Genomic DNA, 23,053 nt, shown 5'->3' on the forward strand with positions numbered 1-23,053 from the left:
GTGTGTGTAATGTGACTAATAGTGAGACTTAACCTCTCTTAGATGCAAGGGGGAGTGGCCACACTACTCTGCTGGATTGTGAGGACTGAGGGAACAAAGATTTTTCTCCTGCTCTCTTGATTCCCTTCCCTCCCTCTTTTATTTTTCTTTTATTTTTCAGAGGGATCAGAAACTCTTGGAGTGCCTGAGGAGGCAAATGCATAGGGAAGGTTTTCCATTGTCTTGAAGGCGAATTTTGGGAGGAACTCTTGCAAACTGGAATAGGTGGGATTCCCTGAAGGCCACTTCAGATATGCATAGCAGCCCTCCCTTTGCATTCAAATGGACCCTCCACAAACTTCTTTGACACCTTCGTGTGAATTGCTGTAATCACCTATTGAGAATAATACTCAATACTGCCCTGTGAGTTAGGAAGTTTTGAATGAGGAGTAGAAAAAAGGGTAGAAAATTTTAGAGCAATTAAGGGCCTGGGCCAGGATGGTCCTTGAGGGCTGCAACTGTTTAGGGAACAGGCAGGATGGGAGGGGAGGAGTTCATAATAGGAGTTGAAAGGGTGACAAACTAGTTGGGATTTCACCTGAGTTCCTGGGAAATCCGTTACTGGGAAGTGTGCCTATGCATTTCCTTAGTGCATGGGCTGTGTCAGGGTACATTTGTAGGGTCATGGACCACCTCCTAGGGCTCAACTCTGGTTCCTTGGTCGTGGGCAGGTCAGTCCATTGCCCAATTCCATTAGGTATCTTCTCTCTGGCCCTTGCCCCTTTCTTCATGGGAGAGGAGTAAAAGAAGAATAAAATAAGAGGAAAAAACATGCTTATGCACATTTCACCTTATGTTTTTCCTTCATTTTTGATTTAGGACTAGTTGTTTAAAATAATTTTGTGTGTATGAATTCTGAGGATTACCTTCCTTTTCTTTCTGCAGAATATTCAGATTATTGCTCTTCATGGTACAGGATGACACTGTGGCTAGTGACTGTCCTCTGTGAAACAGGAATGAGGGGTTCTTGGTAGGAGCCATCATGTAAAGGCGTATGGAACATTTTCTGTATAACTTCAGTCTGACCCTATTATGCAAAGGGCTCCCAGTGAGTGAAGGCCACAGCATGCAGTCTGAATGGCCACAGGAACTCCTTGTCCCTCAGTAGCTTCTGGTAATCTCCCCGTCCCTGTTACTCATACCCTGGAGGGCTGCTTTCCTCCTTCCTTCCCAGCTGCACCTAATCACCGGTGATCTGGGAAGCAGAAATCTGGAGAGGAGAAAACATAGTAACCCGTGGGCACTCCCACTGCAGTGCTCCAGGGATGGCCACGTACTTTGACAGCACCTTCGGCCACATTTCTTTCCCTTGACATCAATTACGCCTTTCCCCAGACGATAATTCATTGTTTCCCTCACCTCCTTCTCTCTTTTCTAGCCTACAGTAGTTCAGTTCCTAGAATGCTGAGGATCATCTGAAGTTAGTTTTTGTTTTCTTGAGAGAGGAGTGAATCTTTATTATTTGTATACCCAAAGACCCAACTCTACGTATGTGACTGTCTTTTTCTATTAGGTTTGGGCAGAGATGGAGTAGGGAGAGAAATGGATAGGGGCTTATTTTAATCCCTGTTTCCCCTGTCCTCCATTTAAAGATAAATATAAACCAATGAACAAAAACTTCAGAAGGGCACTGGGCTTGCTTTCTATATCAGGAAGGTAGAGAGACACATGTTCTGTTCCATAGGGACAAGGGGAAAGAGAGAGCCTGGTGGTAAACCCTAAAGGGCCAGCCCTGGAGGCTGCTGGGATAAAAGAAAGAGGATGACCTGGGAACAAACAGGGACTCACAGGGGTCTCTGGTGAGATGACATTGGTAGGACGCCCTTGTCTTCACCCAGGTTTAAAGATCCCTGCCAATTGCTGCAGGAGCTGCCACTGGAGTCAGTGATGGGAGAGTCCTTCTTCTAACTATTAATACAAAACCTAGAGTAGGAAACACAAATGTGATCCCATGGTAGCTAGAGGAGATGGATTTCTGGCCTTTAATACACAATTCTAAAATCATTTTCCCCATAGAAACTGTGATCTGCATGGTGATTAGGTTTCAGTATGTTCTATGCTTCATGTACATTAGGATTAAGTGGATTTTGTGTACTGACCTTTCTGCCTTATCATTATGTTTCTATCAAAAAAAAAAAAAAAGTATTCTGAGTCCTCAACTACTTAACAGATTGTCTTCCTAAATGGGAATCTACTTATGTGTTAGTGTAGTTTACAAACTCAGATTTTGTGATGAACATTCTTCTTTTTCTTAAGCTCTCTCCTTATGGATGATTTAATTGTCTTGACTGGCCAAATAATTTAAAGTACACAGGTTTCCATGGCAGGTCTTTTTTAAATAACAAAAATAAAGGAAGGAAAGACAACTCTACCTAAAGAAATGAATATATTATTTGGCTTGTTTCCTTCCTTTTATTGCTCTTTGCTATTAGAGTTTATATCACATTCAGTATAGGTACTAATATTTGCTTCATTCAGTCATGGGGTGCTATATTAATTTTTGTTTTTGCATTCTTTCTTAAAAATGTCCTAGGCACAATTTAGTTATATATATTTCTTTTTTAAAGAAATAACTTCTATTTTTATGATTACTTAAGTAACAATACCTAATGTTAGAAAATCCAGAAAGTGAAGAATAATATGAAGATAATAACATGAATCACCCATATTTCTATAACCCAGAGATAGTTACTATAAGCATTTTAGACTCTTTCCTTCCAACGTGTATGTGTGTGCATGGGAGTGTAATACACATTTCTATCCAAATTGAAATCATAATGTGCAACACATAGTTATAAGACAATTTAAAACTACAATTCTTTTTTTAAGGCAAACTCTTCACATAGGGGAGTAAACTTACAAAACATAAAATATTATCTTTAGTCTCATCACTTAGTTTCCCAGCTTTTAGAAAATGTTGGGCAAGGATCAAAGTTTTGCCATTTGTGCTTTGATGTTTATCTTAGGTTATTAAGTTCCCATCATGGGGATAGCTTTCTTGGGGCTAGGATAACTCAGGGCACTGGGAGTAGGTGTGTGGCTACCCTGATCTCTCTGGTATAAAGAGTGGCAGAAAGTACAGGCCATAGGATGCCCCATGTAAAATGAGTTGGTGGTCTCAGCCTCACCCCTGATGCTTTTACTTTTGTCCTTGGTATTTAGCATGTCAGGCAGGCTGAAATGAGTTGTGCAGCCTTACCTGAGTAGCTGCCCCTTTTTACTGGGCAGGTTTCTTTGAACACAACCATTCTAAAAGCCTATCAAGGAGCAGTTTCTACTCTTGTCAACTGGGGCAGATACACTATGATGTAGGGGCTGTCTGCCAAATTCAAATTTAAGAAATTAATATATTTACACTAGAATTACCACTTGAAAAAAAAAAGTATTATGCCTGGTGAAGAAATTTCTCAAGATTCCCAAATGCCAAACTAAGTGGGTGATAAACACAGTGATGGCCAAGCATCAGGTTGAACCCTTCAAACTCCCCTCCTCTTCCTCTCAGCATAAGCTCAAGAGATTAAATTCTAGTGAAGGATTATTAGCAGAAATTCTCATAAAATCTCAGTTTTAATATCAACCTCATAATCAAGAATTGGGTGGAAAACTTATGTACCCCCATGATGAGCTGAAATAAAAAAAATATATATATAAAAAAAAAAAAAAAAAAGAATTGGGTGGTTCTTACAACCCTCACAGTTAATTGTGTTACTGTTGCATGCCCTAAACCTAGCCTTTATGGGAGTCCTTAATTAGATATCAGTGAAGATTAATCACAGACTTCATATGAAGTTCTTAAAATGTCAAATACTTTGACAAAGCAAAAGCATTAGGGATGAGGCTGAGATCACTGACTCATTTTAGGGGCATCCTATGGCCTGTGCTTCCTGTCACTCTTTATACCAGAGATTTCAGGGTAGTCACACACCTACTTCCAGTGCCCTGAGTTATCCTAGCCCCGCAAAAGCCATCACTAAAGTTTTTGTACTGGTTTTAAGCTCATCTTTATCTCCTGCAGAAACCCTTGAGGTGCATTAATTTGCCTGTTCATGACAGGGTACATTTGGAAATTGCATGTGACTTTGAAGCAAATTAGGTTGCCGTATTCAAGTCACCCCTCTGAACTTTCCCCAGCCCTCTTGGGAAGAGGACATAGAGTTAAACCACGGTTCTTACAGTGGGAGAATGTTGGTGCTTATGAATGGTTGCGACCACTTTGCTATAGACACTATTTAATCATCTTCTTTTCATAGGGCCAAGATGAGGGTGAGGCAAGCTAGGTGACCAGGATGCAAAATGTAAGGAGGCACATGCTTACCAAGCCACACTCTATATTTCATGCCCTAGTCACTTGCTCACTTCACTCTAGGCCCTACTCTGATCTTTCAAAAAGTCTTACTCCTGGTTTTCTGCTCTAAGGGTCTGTTTTTTTCACCCCTGCTCTGATAAATTCTTGAGGAGTTTGCCCACTATACAGTGCTGCATCACAGGTATGCTGGGATTTGGACCTAGAGTGAGGGACTAGAATCATTTTGGTTGTTTTCTGCTTGATATTTTAGCCTAGTGCATTTTGCTGTTAACATCCTTCTAGTGTTTAAGTGGAGAAGTACACGATTCCAGATTCATTCTTCTTTTTGACAAACATGAATGGCTTTTTCAGATGCATGTACCCATGTATGCATGTATGCATACATATTTATGTGTGTAAAGGCATACCCAATCTCCATAGTATTATGTATTAATAACTATGTATATCCCATATATCTACGGTAAGGAGGGCAACACAATTTTATGTAATCCCCTCTTGACTTGAGCCTGCTGTATTAGAGTTTAAAGAATTGTTCTAAAGTAAAACATTTATTATTCTCAATGATGGACTCAATCTTTATGAACACATCCATAGAAATGTGAGAGACATGCATTAAGATAGCCCAGAGACAGCTAAAAATTGGTCCCCGTGAAAATACAGTTTATAACTTAGTATACAACTTGAAAAATCAAAAAAGAAGCGGATCATTTTTACTTATTACGTTCAAGGTATAAAATAATTAACCTTGAACCATAACCAAATGCTCAGCACAAATCTTGTTTTCAGGTTTAGATGACCTCCCCTTCAGGGATTCACTGAAGCCCTTGACAAGTCTCCCTTGTAGTTAGCCTTTTATCCATTTCAGTTTTCTTGATTAGGTTATCTTGAATCATTAGGGGGTTTATTTATTTTAATAGACACTTATTGGATTCATGAAAAGAGAATTCAGTGACTAAGAAACAAGAGCTGAATATTATCTGGCTCATTTCACACTTCAGAAGAGTCTCAACCAGCTGAAGAGAAATCCTTTTACAGTTACAAAAGTTTGTTTGGGGACTTTATGTGCTTCCATTTAGAAAGCGAACTGTCTGTGGTTAATAATATGAATTTCCTTTTGAGATACTCGGAAAACATTTCCTTTTGGTTACATATGCTGACATTTTCTGTATTGAAGATGTGGGTGAGTAAATGGCCTTTTACATTTCTGCTGCAAGAAGCCTTGAGTCATTCTCCTGAAGAACTGTTCATTTGCTGACTTATCCATTCATTAGAGTTCCTAGAGGGGCAAAGGAGTGGGGGCTACGTACTGTTCAGTAGATTGCATTCACTCATTATCTTGGCATTAGGCACACTGAGGGGAGCAGTAATCACTGTGACAAGGCCCTGCTTTCAAGAAACATACAACCTTACTCAACAGGGACAGAGTTATTAGTTCTCCCTCTTGTTGGAGAGCAGAGCAGGCTGTGAACTTCTGTTTAATGCTAAGCAAGTTCCAGTTTGTGTTTATTATGAGATATTGTAAAACTTAGAAAATTGGTCATAAACATAGAACTTTTCTTTTAAAGAAAAAAAAAACATGGGGACTGGAAGAAGTTGAGGTCATCATCAGTGTCGTGGGAAAGGGAAAGCAAGTAACTTCATACACAGTAGCATTTCAGTACCATGAACAGAGCCCCACTCTGCTCCTCTGAGGCCCCCTCCCCACCTACCCCCATATCACTTAAACCTAAGGTTTAAAGCTAGGATTCAAACTCATATCTGATAAGGCTCCAAGCTCAAACACTAGGCTGTATTATTGTTTTGTGAGAGACCTCCCTGGACATTTGAACATTTTTGGTCTTTGGTATGTGGTTTGGAGAATATATCACTCATTTATTGTCAACTTGAAAATTTGAAATCTTTAAAAAATTGTTAAGAACTAGATAATGCCATTCCTCATTCATTTTCAATCCAGGGGAGCTTTAAAAACTCTTACGTGAACAACAACATTAACAACAACAACACACACACACACACACACACACACACACACACACACACACACACACACACTGACCTCCCCCACACACACACATAGAGAAAAGAAAGTAAATGGTTAAAATGATGAGAACAGATTATTTAAATGATTGATACACTTTAGTTCTTTATGATACATGTCATGTCTTTTTAGAATGGAAACTTGTAGAGGATGAAGTTTATGAAGTACGTCCTTTGCTAGGACCAGGCCATTGTGGGGTCCAGTTAATAAAAAGCAACACAATTTTATTATGAAAAAGAAAAAGATATCCAGGCTAGGATAAGTGGTGTTCTTGACTTTATTATAGTCTTTTCCCCAAGGACTTCTTGTGAAAAAGGAAGAAAGTGGGAGTGGGTAGGGAGAAAGAAAAGTTAATTCTTTGTCATATCAGGTAAAAAGCCTTCAATGACTCATAGGACCCATAGGATTAAAATATAATTTCTTTGTATGACATTCTTTATAACCTGACCCCTGCCTTCATTTTTAGACTTGTGTCTTAGCCCCACAGAGTTGCTTCTGATTCCCTGGGTGTGATAATTTTACATGTCTTTGTATTTGCTGATAATGTTGTGAAATATGTTTCCAGTCCTCTCCCCACCTGGTGAGATCCTTCTTTATCTTCCAAGCTTCAACTTATGTGTCGTATTCTCAATGATGACACTTTTTCTGAGCTGCTTCATGGTCAGAATCACTCACTTTCTTGTTGGTGATCTCAGTCTTTTAAATAAAAAGTAATGATGACAATTAAATGATATATGTAATATACCAGTCCATTGCATGGTACACAGGAGTTGAGTGCTCAGTAGAAGATTGTTAACTGAATTAATGTTCTGAGAGAGCTCTGTGACTGTTTGCAATTTATATAATGGGGTATATTGGATCACTCCCATTTTCTTTATCATGTGCATGCATTAGAGATAGGGACACAAACCTCAGGACATTGACAAGAGTGCTTCTGAGAATCAGTGCTATACCCCAGCAATAACTCTTTGAATTTGAGGCTGTAAAACATTCCTCTAGGCTAATTTCTATGTAGTCTAATAATTTCAGTTCAACCTAATGAGCATTTATTGAGCATATACTGTGTGCAAGGAACCATAATCTGCTCTGAAAATGCTAAAATGAGTAAGCAACCAACCCTTGTCCCCCACTTCTCTCAAGAAGCCAGTGGTTCTGATGGGAATGCAGACATGCCCACACCTAACAATAATAATCATCAAATTGTGAAAGGGTGTAAAGAAAATGCTTTAGGGTCCTGCAGGAGTGAGAAACAAGTTCTCACAGGAGATCAAGTGAGACCATATCAGCTGAGCCTTGAAGTATAGCTTCTCATGGGGAACAGAAGTTTGGGTATGAGACATTCCAGCCAAGGGAGTAACATTGCAAAAGTATGGAGGTGAGAATGTACCAAGCATCTCTAGGGACTGTGAGTAATTCACAGTGGCTGGAGCACAAAGTCAATAGGGGAATTGATGGGAGATAAGATCATGAAAGAAAAACAGGAGAATATTGTGGTTCTTATTGTTTCCTCTTCTAATGCTCTTGAATTGTAAACTAGAGGTTATCTCCTTTATGTAACTGATCAGTGAAACCATCAATTTACCAAAGATAAGCTATTCACCTCCCAAGAAGAATTAATGGCACATTTCTTGAAAAAGTAAGAATTTCTAATATATTTACAATGGGATTTGCTTTGTAAATTTAGATTGACAAGCAACTTTTCAGGAACATGTGGATTGTAAACAAACTCTATCTTAACTTGTATGATTGTCACCTCACCTGCATAGTTGGAAAGGATAGTCAGGGTTGTTTTTTCTACTGAGGGAAATATATTTGTTTAAGAGGCTGATGAGATGGCTAAAATGAGATGTTCATAAATATTATTTGCTTATGCACTGAATGCTTGGGAACTTTTTAACCAGTGATTGCAAGGAAGCAATCTTTGAGCTTATATGCCTTCTCTAGGTTCAGATTTTGAAGGTAGAAGAAAGTTTTGATCATGAATTCCCTGGTTTCATTACACTTAGGCTCCCATATATATTTTTCTGTATAAGTTCCAGGTATTTTCTGTATTTTAAAAAACTTTTTATTTTGTACTAATTTTAACTCACAGAAATGTTGCAAAAATAATACAGAAGGGATAATTGTACTGTCCTGTATATCCCTCACCTATATTCCCCTAACACTAACACCTTATATCACCATAGTGCAGTTATCAAAACCAGAAAATTAACATTATTTAAATACTGTTAACTAAACTAAAACTTTATTCTAATCCATAGTTTTACCACAGGATTCACCATGTCATCCCAGGAACCACATTGCATTTAGTTGTTTTTTCTCATTAACCTTCTGTAGTCTGTGACAATTCCTAAGTCTTCCCTTTTCTTTTGTGACCTTGCCACTTTTGAAGAGAACTGATTGGTTTGTCAAATACCTCTCAGTTTGGGTTTGTTTGATGTTTTCTCACATTTTGACTGTAGTTATGCATTTTGGGTGTGACTACCTGAGATCTGATGTGTCCTTTGCCGTGCATCACATCACAGCATTCATAGTATCAATATATAGTCTCTAGTGATGTTGACCTGGATCGCTGGGTCACAGCAGTTTCTTCTTTGCATTTTTAATTCTGATAGCTAGTCACTACCTGCCATTTCTGAAAGATAACAAGGTAACCACAGATCATGGAATTTTGAAACTGGAAGGAAACATAGAGACCATCTTTTGTTACCCTCCCCTTTTATAGTTAAGCACCCAGAAGCTCCAACAGGATAACCACTTGCTTAAAGGTCACCCAATTATTAATATTTAAGGACAGAGCAGTAACTTAGCAGTTAGGTCTCAAGGATCCAAGCCTAATGCTCTCTGTACTTCCTAACTGTGCTTAGACACTTGTAATTTATTTAGTCCTAGTTTTACAAGACTGTAAAAGCTAAATGGACTGTATGAATAGCCAGCCAATTTGGTCAAAACTCACAACCAAACCAAAAAAGAAATTGCAGGGAGGTATATACACCACAGTTCTGGTGCCCACTCACAGACCTGGCCAAGGCTGGAAATCAGATGAACTTCTGTATCAGCATTTCTGAAATGAAAATAATTCTCCTGGAATGCTCCACATAACACATAGGGAACAACAACAAAAAACCTACTTGAGATTTTTAACAGAAAAAGGAGATTTGTTTATTAATAATTCATGAGTTCCCATTGAACATGCACGACAGAAACAGTGCTATTCAATAGAGAATACTGTCATCTGTCACTGTTTTATTTGACATTTACACTTTTTTTTTTTTTTGCCTGATACTGCAAAACTTTCTTGGATGGTATGCAAAAATTATATAAATGAAAAAAATCCCAATGTGGGGACCCTTTATCTCTTCTGTGGTGGGTTTGCTCACAATTACATACACGTGTGTTCATGCAACACAGTGGCACTTTCTCACACAGTCATTAGCCACCAAACAAGCTAATAAGAGACCCTATTGAGAAAACAGAGATAAGCCTCCCAAATGGGCAGGTGAAAGAATCATGTGAATAAAAAGATGGTGGATGAGATGGGGAGTGAGGTGGAAGAATAGATTTCCTGAAGATAAGCATAGAAATGCCTGGAGTGAGCAAGTGAGTCAGAGTGAGGGGAAAGCACATCATGGCTGCCGTGAAGAAAGCTGACAAAAAATGCCTCGCCGTTTCAGATACAAAATAAATATTTATAAATGGCACCACAGGAGCACCACTAGTAGGGGATACTGGCATTTAGTAGAAGAGCAAGTTAGAGTTAGGAGCATCTGACGATTGTGTGCCACTATAAGGCTCCTGATAATCTTTCTGCTCTGTAGGTTAGTTATTATTTATAAAAATCACAGAACCAGCTGATACATTCATAAGCTAATTATTGAAGCAGCTGGGTACACATGGTGCAATATGTCCAAGGCTGTGAAGTATCACAGATTTCTTGGGGCCTGCTGTGGTGGGGGTGTGCCGTTGAAGGCTCCATCCCTTAATCTGATCAGCCAAGCAAACACTTTGTGGGGAAACTAGATTAATAACCCTCTAAATACCATGAATGTGCTTCATCTTCAAAACCGGGTTCCCTTAAACATGCTGTTAGCTCAGCTCCATCAGGGATTTGAGGAAGTTCTCTGGTGCCCTAAGAACAGGGTCTTGTTGGCTACCTCCCTGTGCCAGAAATTAATTTGGTTTGCTTATGTCTGCACACATGATCACACTTGTGTCTAATCTGCTCCCTAATAGCTTCAAGGTCAAGACCTTGCATGTCAGTGGGCAAATTGAGCACTACACTTCTTAAAGACTGATGGCAGACAGCACACACTCCATAACGAGGCCCGCAGTGTTGTTCTAAGTGATTGTAATGAGTGCAGATTATAACAGCGCATATAAATCAAATGCGGCAATGAATGTTGTGCAAGACATTCCCAGTGTCATAAGTGGAGATACTACTCAGCTGTCACCTGTCTCCTTTCAAGCTGTGGCTTCCCACAATGCAATTCACTCCTCAAGCAGAACAGCAGGTGCTGTCTTCCTCCAGGTCTGGGTATCTCAGAACTTCATTTTTTAACAGATGTAGGTTTTTGTTTTTTATTTTCTGTTAAATGATTGGTATCCATGCTATCACCTCCCCTGGGAGATGTTAAACATACCTGTTTGAAACATTTGAAAGAGTTCAGTTGGAGACTTATTCAGAAATGTGAAAAGACAGAGGAATAGGAGCTTATTTTTTCCACAGATGGTTTACTTTCCGTTTCAAGAATTCTTTCCTTTGTGCAAAGAAACCCTTGAGGAGACACTTTGGGACTAGGAGATTTTTTAAAAATATAATTTATTTTCTGGTAGGGATAAAAAATTATCTTTATTTTTCATGTATATTGCACCTTGAAAATCAACCATTACCTGTCTCTCTATTGAGTTTTAAAAAAATCTGTGAAAATACTTGGAAAAACATTTCCAAGCAAATGATAAGGTATCTTGTTTTCATTCTTCCTAACCTTCTAACTCTCCCAAGCTTCCAGTTTATTGCAAGAAAAGATCAGGTCTGCGCAAATGTGGCCTCTCACTTGTAAAAACAAGGCAGTGTTGTGTTACAGATTAGTTTATAAATCCCCGGTGGCTTCACAGTTCAGTGCCTACAGCTGCTGCAGATGGGCCTGGGTTTTTGTCTCTTCGCGGTGCTGCAGCCGGCAGTTGAAGGAGAAAATGGAATGATCAGGTTATTAACATGGAGGCCGCGAGGAAGAGGCTGCACAATGAGAACAGCTGGTGTTGCTGTCTTGGCTGATGCAGCGGAGATAATCAAATCTTGCCTTTTTTTGGGTAAAGGCAGAAGACACAGTGGAGAGTTAGACAAACAACAGCTTATGATATTATATGGGGTTTTTATAATGCGTGTCAGGAACTTTCATTGGCTTACAAGTGATGATATAGAATTTGTTGAGGTTTGGGATTTATTTATCACAAAGTCATTTGTGTTTATTTATGCACCTTTTTAGAAAAATTTTTACTCTTTTACAAGAGGCATAATGTGGGACAGTTCTTGTTTTTAAAATTAGCGATGTAGCTTGGAAATGATGGGTTAGCAAGCTACTGGGTAAAATATTTTGACATGAGTCAGTGAGCGATGTTGACAGCATCCTCTGTATTATTTTCATATAATCCATCATTATTTGCATTACATTTTCTTTCTCGTGCAGTTGCAAGAGAGAGAACATCCGGATGCCAGAGTTTGGAGGCAGACATTTATTTGCAGGTGTGACCTGACCAACTGCCTACCTTCCTGCAGGTGTGGCTGTGCTGGGAAGGTGATGGTTAAGAGGCCTAGAGCCCAAGGCATTCAGAGATTAAGGAAATATACATTTTTTTTTTCTTGCATTCTACGTAAGGTTATTTTTTTTATTTTGTGGAGTTATTGATAATTGTTAAAAACATTTCCTCCCTAGAGAATTCAGTACTATTTACACTTAAACATTTTGCCTTTTTTAGAATTTGCCATCTCATAATCTGTATTAGTTTATCTTCATTTTTTTCTTAGAATGGAATACTAGCCAATTGGGTAATTTATAAAAATTGTTGTTGACCAATGCAAATTACTTTTTCTGACAATCAGATAACTATAATCTTGTTTGAGTATCTTTTACAAAGAAACTGCAATTGGGAATATTGTAGGCAGGGTAATATGATAGCTAACAAAAATAAAGATTCTTGGACATCGGTGTGACCACCTATGTGGTTATTTATTGGTTTTTAGAGTCAGATCGTTTCAGTATCTCCCTGCCCCAGGTTGGTGGGAACAATTTGACAGGAAAATATGCTAAACTGGAATATCACCTGACTGAAGTCAGGGTCGTCTCAGCAACTCTGCACGTCCCAGGTGAACTCAAGTGACCTCCTCTCTCTCTAGGGCTGGCTGTGCGAACTGCTTCGCTGGAAGGAGAACCCAAGTCCTGAAAACCGCACCCTGTGGGAAAACCTCTGTACCATACGCCGCTTCCTGAACCTTCCTCAGCATGAGAGGGATGTGATCTATGAGGAGGAATCCAGGCATCACCACAGTGAGCGCATGCAACATGTAGTCCAGCTTCCACCTGAGCCGGTGCAGGTGAGCCCCACCCCCGCTCCCCCTACCTGAGCAGGGCTTTCTGTGTCAGCAGTAGCTGCAGAGGATCTGGGAGCACAGCACACGAACTTCTGTTGGAGGATGTCTCATGCCATGTCCCCAAGGACAGAAGACCTTGCTGTGTGTGTAAGTGTATGTGCACATGCAAAGAAAAATGAGAAGTCAAATGCCAAAGACAACTACTTTTCCTGAGAGCATTTTACTTGTGGGGTTGTGAAGCCAGAGCACTTGCGAAGAATGAAATCTCTAGATTCAAAAACATAGTTTCCATCAGTTCATTTTCTAAAGAAAAACTCTGAAGTAGTTTTTGACCCAAAGTTCCTCAAGGAATGTTTGATTAGGCTAAGGAAAAGAAATAGCCACATGACCCAGAGAATACCATTGAACTCAGCTGGACCTTTAAGAGATAGATTGTGATAGATTCTTAGAATTTTAAGATGGGTTTTGCTGTCTTTGGTGTCCTCTCTTTTAGAAATCTGCCTTCATTTGGATTGCCTGTTTTGTTGGCTTAGTTTTTGCTCTCATTGAGAGAAATAATACAGCTTTCTGAAAGTAACTGAGTTTATCAACTCTTGTAATCTAAAATTAATTACTTTCAAGAAGAAATATTAACTAAGGTTTCCGAGGTTAGACCCTCTAGGGTTTTGCCTAGGATTTGTTTCGATAAGATTTGTTCTACTGCTCAATCCCAGCTGCCAACTGAGGAGGACCCTTTTATGGCTTCTCTCTGAATTTCCTTTTATGTAGCAGGAAGAGGACAGTCCAGGCAGGATTGTGTGTGCAGCACACATGTCCATGAAGAATGTAAGAGAAGATGAGGATAGAGGGAGGGTGTGGCATGGTTTCTTGATGAAGATGTAATCAGAGGGGATGGTGAAGGATGTGCTAAAACACTGTACCCTGAGGTTTCTATGTCTCCTTTCTCCTTGTTCCACACACTCATGCCTTGGGGAGAAGCCAGAAGATAACTGGTCCCTTAGGTCGCTTTCCATCCAAATATTGACGTCTCAGTCAATGCTTTCATACTATCATTAGTCAGTTTCCAGGGCCAAAATCACAGAATTACTTGCACTGTTAAGATTCCTGGATTCCTGGGGTCAGTCTCTTGCAATATCCCTAGCACGAGTGGGAGGGTGATAAGGGTACCAGCTAGTACCCGCCCTCCAAGACACACCCTCCCACTGTCCTCTCTTGGTCTTTTCCTGGCTAGGGCCTCATCCAAACACCAGGGTACCTCCCTATTGATAATCAGACCAATATACTGAGTCACATGGAGCAATGGTTTTTAGACTTTCAGATTTAATAGAAATTAAAATAAAATAAGGGCCCAATATAGGTTTTCCAACCTTTTATTTTAGAAAATAAATTCATTTGAAAAATTCAAGGGAAAGCTCCCATTTATTATCAATATGATTTCATAAAATACTCTTTAATGTCAAACAAATTAACGAAATGAAATCAATTCAGCCATATGGAAAACTCACTATTACCCTTTTTTCCCCCCTCATTTTGATGTGAACTGGTCCAAACTTCTGTCTTGAACCTGCCATGAGGCCAAGGACTAGCTTCAGGGAACCACTGACTTTGCGTGGACTTTTTATTCAGGGTCTATCTTAGTGCAATACAAGTGAAGTAGAAATAGAACAGGAGTGAAAAACTAATTTATTCTAGATATTAATAACAGCCCATTTTAATCATAAGATGGTAAGTTGGAAACTTAGTGAAATTTAAGGTAAAAATACTAAGACCCATTCTCTATTATAATTGAGGACCTCCCTTCCTTTGGATAATAGTTTTTACACCATACCTGTCTCTGCTTTTTGTCCAGAAATGATCCCTGTGAGTCCTGTGTTTAGGTAGCTAAAAGGACATTCAACATGGTATTTTGTCTGATAGATGATCAGTTTGAGTACAGTAAATCTTGCAAGCAGACAGTCAATTGATTTATGAGTTTTATTATCTTTTATGTTAGTCTGTCAGAACTAGAGTGTGCTAACAATATTTAATGGCTAAGCAAGAATCAGTCTGTAATTTTCCTTTTCAGTTTTAAGCACTTTGTGGCTATTAACATTAATTTCTGATATCACTAAGAGAAATTGACTTATTTTATAAAAGGTTATTCCTATTAGTAAGATCTTAGCTAAAGAGTTTACAAATAAGGTAATTTTCTCTACAGTGATTTTGCCTTAGTCGTTGACCTTGATACCATAACTACTTAGTGAAACTCTTCAGTACATCACCTTTTTTTTCCACATCATGCCCATCTCTGAGTGGCACTGCTTTGCAATGTTGAATTTATGTTTGTCAGCAAAATACAAAGATGAGGATTAATTATTTATTACAGTCATAATTGAAAAATAAAGAAAAATATCTGGCACCAGCCAGCAGAACTCTTGAAACTAGAGAACACAGTTGGCACAGTCTCTGGGACTTCGGAAGGACTGTATTTAAAAAGATACCAAGCTACTAAAAAAAAGTTGATGATTGTCCCAAAGTCAAGCCATTGGATTCAGGGTTGGAAATCACTTGTGCCCTTATATCAACTAAAATTTTAGCAAGATATAATTACATATTTTAGAAATCTTAAAATTCATAGGTAGGACAATATTAGTTTGGTGGTATAATTTGTCTAATTAGGTAGGAAATGTGCCATTATTAAATTGTTAAGTGTGGGTGAAACCGGTGATTATTAGAAGCCTCTGATATATGCAGCATATTAAAAAACACAGAAGTCCTCCCCAGTTGTGGTCATGGAAGAATGACATTTAAATTTCTTTAGGTAATTAGGGTGCACCATTCCCTAATTTTTCTTAAATGGCAAAGATATAAGGCAGTGATCCTTGTGCTTAATTACCCACCAGATTAATCTGTTGCATTAGGGTCCGGCAGATGTACTAGATAAAAGAGGGAGCTTTACATCATTCATCTCCATTTGGTGCCTCTGTGATGTTGAGAAGTCCTATAGGAACTTTTTCATGCTGTTTGCAAATAGAGATCACAAACAGACAGTCTTGTATTGCCTGCAAATGTGTTTCTTTTAAGCCCACATTTAAAAATCAGGAGATTTCGCAGAAAATCCAGAAAATCAGAAGAGCTGACCCACGGGACTCAGAGTTCCACATGGCTGGAGCTGATGCCCTTCCCGTAGGGCACACACTCACCATCCTGCCTCCAGGATCCCTGTCACCCACTCTTGGTGCACTTGTGCATATACTCAGCTGCCACATCAAAGTCACAAGTGTCTTTGCCCCATGGCTCTGATTTCCTTGATGGTAGCCAATTACGTATCATTTATTTATTTATTTATTTATTTATTTTTATTTTTTATTTTTTTTGAGACAGAGTCTCACTTTGTTGCCCGGGCTAGAGTGAGTGCCGTGGCGTCAGCCTAGCTCACAGCAACCTCAAACTCCTGGGCTTAAGTGATCCTACTGCCTCAGCCTCCCAAGTAGCTGGGACTACAGGCATGTGCCACAATGCCCGGCTAATTTTTTCTATATATATATTTTTAGTTGTCCACATAATTTATTTCTATTTTTAGTAGAGACGGGGTCTTGCTCAGGCTAGTCTCAAACTCCTGACCTCGAGCGATCCACTCGCCTCGGCCTCCCAGAGGGCTAGGATTACAGGCGTGAGCCACCACGCCCGGCCTCGTATCATTTATTTTTATAATCCTAACACAGTCCTTTGCATGCTTACCAATGAGTACATGTTCAGTGGAATTTCACTTCAGAGATGAAGCAAGGTTATAGTTGGGAGTAAGCTGGGCTTGGGCCACTGAGGGGTGTGTCATCCCTGGAGACCTGCTAGACCTGGTAGAATGAGATGGTTCTTCCTTGGGAATTCAGATCTCTCCAGGCAGTGTGTAGGTTTGACGTCATATTGAATTATCCGGTTTCTCCAGGTTTCTTTTTGGTATTCTAAGTTTCTTGAGAAACCCCCATTTAAGTCCCTGCCACTAGAAGCTGGCTTTCCAGGCTGTGAACACACTAGATCCATTGATATCATGGATCTACAGTGGGAACGATATTGCCCCAGCGGGGTGAAACTTGGTTCCTGGGGGGCATAAAAATCTTAAATTCACATTGGTCTGTGGCCCTACACAGGGACACGGTACATAAAGAGTTGTATATCTCTGGGGTTAATATTTTATGAAGAGAGGTAGTGGTTAAGAAAAAATGCCTAAAAAGCCTCTTTAGGGGGTCAGTAGTGAAAAAAGTTTGAGAAATACTAATCTACATAATGTTTCTAGTTTATGTATAGAGAGCACACAGAATTGAACAGAGGAGAGACATGGTAAGGCAAACCAAGTCAAACCAAACTATTTCATGAAAAAGATGAAATAAATTCCATTTTTCACCCCAAAAGGTTGAAGATAAAATTATTTCTTGTGGTGGTAGTGATTTTCCACCAGTGGTTATGATAACCCAAGGCCCTACAGTGAATGCATATCCTCAGCTGAGAATCAAAAACTAGTTAGGTGAAGGTATTCATTATTACCAACTGCATTTTACAATTGGGAAAACCAGAGCAGAGATGTCGAACCTTGCCTGAAGCCAGGGTCACCAGCTGAATGAAAACGCAGGCATTTTTGGCATCCAGTCTTTCCTCTGACCACACTTCCCTCTTAATGCGGTAGAGAAGAAAGGATACTGTTCATACTATGACCAGGCCACTGAGTGAGGTTGACTGGGGAGCATTTGCCAAATTGCCCATGTCTGTGTAGTTTGTGCTTTATTGCTTTATTGTATTTCCACCACAGTGTTTCCACGGGTTATTTTTTTAAGTTCAGGAATTCTGAGCTTGCTGCTATGTGGTTTCCTGACAAGTACTTGTTTTAAAATTCCATGCTGTACATCAAATAAGAATGTGAGACCTAGTTGGTAACAGCCAGACACCACCAGCATCGTACCTGTACTTGTCTGAATTGCTGCTCACTCAGAGGGTTTTCAGCATTTTCTAAGCCATAGACCCCTGTCATTGGTATCAATGAATAGTTCTCAACCAGGACTGATTTTGCCTTGTATGGGATATTTAGCAGTGTCTGGAGACATTTTTGGTTATTATATTCGGGGATGCTACTGGTATCTAGTGGGTGGAGGCCATGGATGCTGTCAAATTTCCCACAATGCACAGGACAGCTCCCCCCAAACAAAGATTTACCTGACCTACAATGTCAATAGTGTTGGGGTTGTGAAACCCTGGTATGGACATACCAGTAATTGCCTAACAGTGTAGGATAAAAATTCATGAGTGTCTCTGAGGCTGATTCTGAGTTTTTCCTATCGAAACTTAGTAGTAATGATACCAGTGACGTTTCTGTCTTCTCCTTCTCCTCCCCCACCCCTCACCTCCCTCTCTTCTCTCCCCCTCCTTTTTTCCTTCTTCTTCTCTGGCAGCAGCTAGTCTTTGTGAGAGCCAGGCTCTCAAAATGTGAGATTTTTACATGTCTTATCGTCTTCAATTATTGTGAAAAACCAAGGGGGTGGTTGATTTTTATCTACTTTCACAGATGAGAAAGTGAAGCTTAAAGAAGTTAAGTAACTTGCTCAAAGTGAGAACTTAAATTCACATCTGTCTGCCTCCAGAGTCTGACTTTTATCTGTGTGCTGGAAAGAACTGCTAACTTACAACAGCCAGCATTCCCTGCACACTTATTATTAGCTGTCTGGTATTATGCAGAACTGTTTTTGTCTATCTTCATTTTTAATCATTCTACTGACTAGATCTGCTTTTGTGGGCTTTCCTATTTACAGTACACCTAATGCAATGGAACCCCTAACTCATTGGTATGATGTCAAAGAACTGATGTCACTGAAATTTCTACTTTTGATCAGCTGTTTTGGCATTTTTGAGATAGCTTCAGAATATGACTCTCATTGCTAATGTTTAATGTTCAGATTTACCTTTCAACACTGAGAATTTGATTCTGCTTTCCTAGTCCAGCTGTAAAGATGGTATCTTTATTTGTAAATTTGTTACCAAAAGGACAACTTCCAAGAAAATAAATAAATAAACTGATTAATTAATCCATTAAGAGTGTGTGCAAATTCTCCAACAAGGTTACTATAATTTTTTCCACCTTGCGTTCTTTCTGAGCTCTTATTCAAAGCCTGCTGTTTGAATGTGACTCTAGAGTTTTGACACCCCACTCTAATCCTAAGGAAAGATGCAGATGAACACTTACCATTTTTAATGAAATATTGCAGCAGTTGGGAACAAGTTGGTCTTCATATGGGAAAACTTTGGTGAGTCCCTGGACATCAATTGGGGGGAACCACACTAGCTTTTATCATATTAATATTATGTTATCTTGCATGCATTTATTCAACTTGAAGAGCATCCTTGATTTCTATATTGCCAGTTAGTTTTTCAACATGTCTAAATTTTTTAATTTGCCATTCAGGAATATAAAGAGATTTGGAAGTCATTTGTAATCAGTTCTTTTTATTCTAGAAGATGGACATTTCCATCTTGGGTTCACCTTCTTCCAAAGTGTACTGAGTAGGTTTTCCTCTGTGACAACATCAGAAAGTTGAAGCAGCTCATTAGAGTCAGTAGTCAGTAGATTAGACATTAGCTGTTTTTTCTAAAGGTTTAGGCAAAGCAGGCCTATCTATTTTTTTAAATTTACAGTTTCTTAAAGTTTTTTTTTATAAGACAAAGAAATTCCAGCTTAAGTATTGGAGATATATTAAAAGAAATTGAAGGTGATAGAAAGAACTTCATGAAAATCCAGGTATAGGATTTTGAGTATGGTTAGGTTTCCCTGAACCCCGAACTGGGAATTCTGCAGCTGCCATTCATGGATTCTCCTCCTCCTTTGCCATCTTGAACATTACATACCTCTTTCTCATGTCAGCTTCTTTCCTCTACCAAACTTTTCTGCCCTTCTTCATCTGACTTACCATTTACTGTGTATTTTTGCCTACCATGTAACTTCTGCTTCCTACTCATGCCTCTGTGCTAAATTCTGCCTCCTCCACACCTTGGCCTGCTTATGATGCCTGCTCTGCCTCATGACCTTCATCCATACCTTTTTCAAACCCAGTTTTGTTGCCTACTCCCTACTTTAAATTCACCCAAGAGGGACATTGACTGTTCTACCTTATCCTTATGAAGGCAGACTTTCTTGACATTAGATTTCTAATCAGTAATCTGAATGCTTAATTTGGAAGGCATTGCATTTTAAAGAAAGGACTTTGTTGGACGAGATATTAGAGCAATCTCAAGAAGAAAGCCAACTTGCTGTAGACCACTTGTAGGTAACCTGTTAATGGGTTGTCCTTGGGCAGAAAAGCTAGGGCCCTTTCAGTAGAACATGGCTCCTAGCACCCTTCATTTATCAGGGTAGATAGTTGCACGTATGAGTAGCAAGTCTAGTATAAATGTCTCACATTAGGGGAGATTCATATGACTTTTTTAAAAAATATAAAACACTAATTTTAAGTTTCATGTGTGATTTTAAGTTCCATGTGTATCCAGAATATTATGCTTTTTTATTTGATTGCAATTTTTCTAACATTTATCATGAAGTTCCATGGGTTCAGTCCCTATCTGTAGTTACCGATAGAAATTAAACAAATTTTTATAGTAGTCTGTTCTGGGTCTGCTTATTTATTTCTTTAAAGTGGGTTAAACATTTTCCTAGGCTTATCATTTTAATAATTGGAGCTAGCTTTTTGCTGCTCATTCTTCATGGGGTGCTTCTAATGTTTTTGCCGAGCAGAACTCTTCCTATGGGTGGCTGAACTTCCGTAACATGCCGCCTTCTAATTTAAACATCCAGTGTTAACTGCTGGTTGGAAGTAAAATGTCAAACAGCTGGGTTCCACTTCTCCTAGTCTTTTCCTGCCCTGTGGGAACATAGAGAACCTTGGTTTCTTGCATAGCTGTTCTTCCATAATTACTCTGTTTCCTTAAATAATAGTCTAATTTTAATATTTTGCATTTTTGAAAGGCAGTGCAATCCTTACAGTTTACCCTTTTGGTTACTGATACACTCTCTGTTTTTTAGATACTGAAACTGAGTAGAAAGTGCTTTGTCCAACACTGCTCTATAGGTAAAGGAAGAATCAGGATTAGCTGTCATTTACATCAGTATAAATAGTTCTCTTGGATACAAGTTTCTGCACTGCCCAGTGCTCAGAAACCACTAAAATCACTAATATATATTGTCTTTCTGTCTTAATAGAAGATTGTCTATTTTTTAAAGTTTTGGGACAACAGGGTAATCCTTATACATGTTTTCATTTTCTTTTCCTTCTGGTGTTATTAAATCAAACCAGGTATAATATAAAACCTTTGGTGTCTGGACATTTTTTTTGACATTCTGATAGGAAAATAAGACTAAACATAGCACTTTTGAACATAAAGTTTAGTTGTCTTTTTAAAAAAATATAGCTATGGAATTTTTTAGGGGATATTCTTGCTATTATCTTATTGGTCAACTCAATGTTGCTATTCCTTCCTTCCTTCCTTCCTTCCTTCCTTCCTTCCTTCCTTCCTTCCTTCCTTCCTTCCTTCCTCTCTCCTTTCTTTTCAGTAATCTGAAACACTTTTTTTTAGACTAATGGCTAATATATTTTGTGAGGGAGAAAACTGATTAAATGTGAGCAACACGAAACAGTGAGAAAGAGAGAGGCAAAATAAACAGAGACTAAGATACAAAGTGCATGAGAACACATCCTCCCTTCTCTCCCCACCCATAAAAAGTAACAACAATAAACCTTAACTAAAATTAAGGCAACTGTAGGTGTTGATGTGTCATTATTCTAGTCAAGGGCCTTATCATATTTCATCTGTGAGAAGCAAAATACATTCCTTTATACATATATAGATACCTGGCAAAGTCTGTCTTTTGAAAAAGATGATTAAAATTGATTGATAAACCTGTTCTGGGGCTTCAAGCTATACAGACATGATTGAGAAGACTGGCCATTTTTGTTCTCACATTCTTTCTTATTCGTTCAACATATTTGTTAAAGCTCATTCAGTACACCAGCTACTATTCTAGGCACCACGTATATGACAGTGAATAAAACAGAATTTCACACGTATATTGAGCCGTTTTCTCCTATACTGAGAATGCATTTTTAAACAGACTTCCGTTTTCCCTCTGGCTATCTTGCATTATTCTAGAATTCAGACTAGAGTTTAGTGGAATCCATAGATTCTCTTTCTTCCTCTGATCCTGACATTGGGTGATCTTGCTTCAGTTTTTCTAGCTGTTTCCACAATAAAACAGGTAATATCTCTCTAAAACATGTTGAGTCTCTCAGAGGCAAGATTACTTTAAAAAAAAAAAAAAAAAAAAGGCTGTTTGAAGGCACCAAAGCAAACAGGCCTTCTGAGTCTATTCTAGAGAGTCCAAAGGGATATACATAGCTCTTTAGAGAATTCCATCTATTTATTAATGATTGAGGGGCATTTTAAAAAATAGTTTTGATGGAAAACATATGGATAATAAGTATGTCCACTCCATCTCCAATTACTCCCTGACCACGCAGATGGACCTTCTTTTTTTGTTCCAGTCATATTTATTTTCTCTACCCAGAGTGACTTCTGTAAGTAGTCACATTATTACTTGGCACTGGGGTATGGGCTAATTCATTGTTATATGTGAACTGAACCACCGGGCTGATTTGGCATGTACTGAATAAAGCTATGGCCCTTGGAAGGTTAGGTGTGTGAACTAGTCCCTCTTAATAGTGAACTGTTACCTCAGAAAAGCCTACCCTTTTCTAGGAGGACAGGCACCCAATTCACATTTTCTCCCACAGTGCTTCTCATTGATAGATAATTGTTGACTTGAAAGGTATGATTTGAAAGGTGTTCGTTGTTTTTGCAGAAGAAACAGAAATGCACATTTGCAGAGAAGGGCTTCCCACAGGGGTGAATGAAGTTCTCAACATTCCGCTCTGGTCGGTGTAGGGTGCTTATTTCACATACTCTGATTTGGGCCTAATGGCTGAAACAAGGTTGTAAATCTGGGAGGCGATTGCAGCTGAAATGGGGCTTGAGGGTAGCCTGGGAAGCTGAGTCCTAGGTGCCTTTCTGA

The 23,053-nt window shown here is 39.0% G+C and overlaps 1 protein-coding gene across 1 annotated transcript in view; it reads left to right on the plus strand.

Annotated features, from left to right (window-relative positions):
• The window catches only part of SATB2 (SATB homeobox 2), a 173,546-nt gene that overhangs the window by 127,295 nt on the left and 23,198 nt on the right, over nucleotides 1-23,053 (plus strand). The window contains exon 10 of the mRNA XM_045559955.1: nucleotides 12,778-12,975. Coding sequence (XP_045415911.1) covers nucleotides 12,778-12,975 — 198 coding nt within the window. The remainder of the gene's footprint in view (nucleotides 1-12,777; nucleotides 12,976-23,053) is intronic.

This window comes from Lemur catta, chromosome 8, assembly GCF_020740605.2.
Source record: "Lemur catta isolate mLemCat1 chromosome 8, mLemCat1.pri, whole genome shotgun sequence".
Lineage (NCBI taxonomy): Eukaryota > Metazoa > Chordata > Mammalia > Primates > Lemuridae > Lemur > Lemur catta.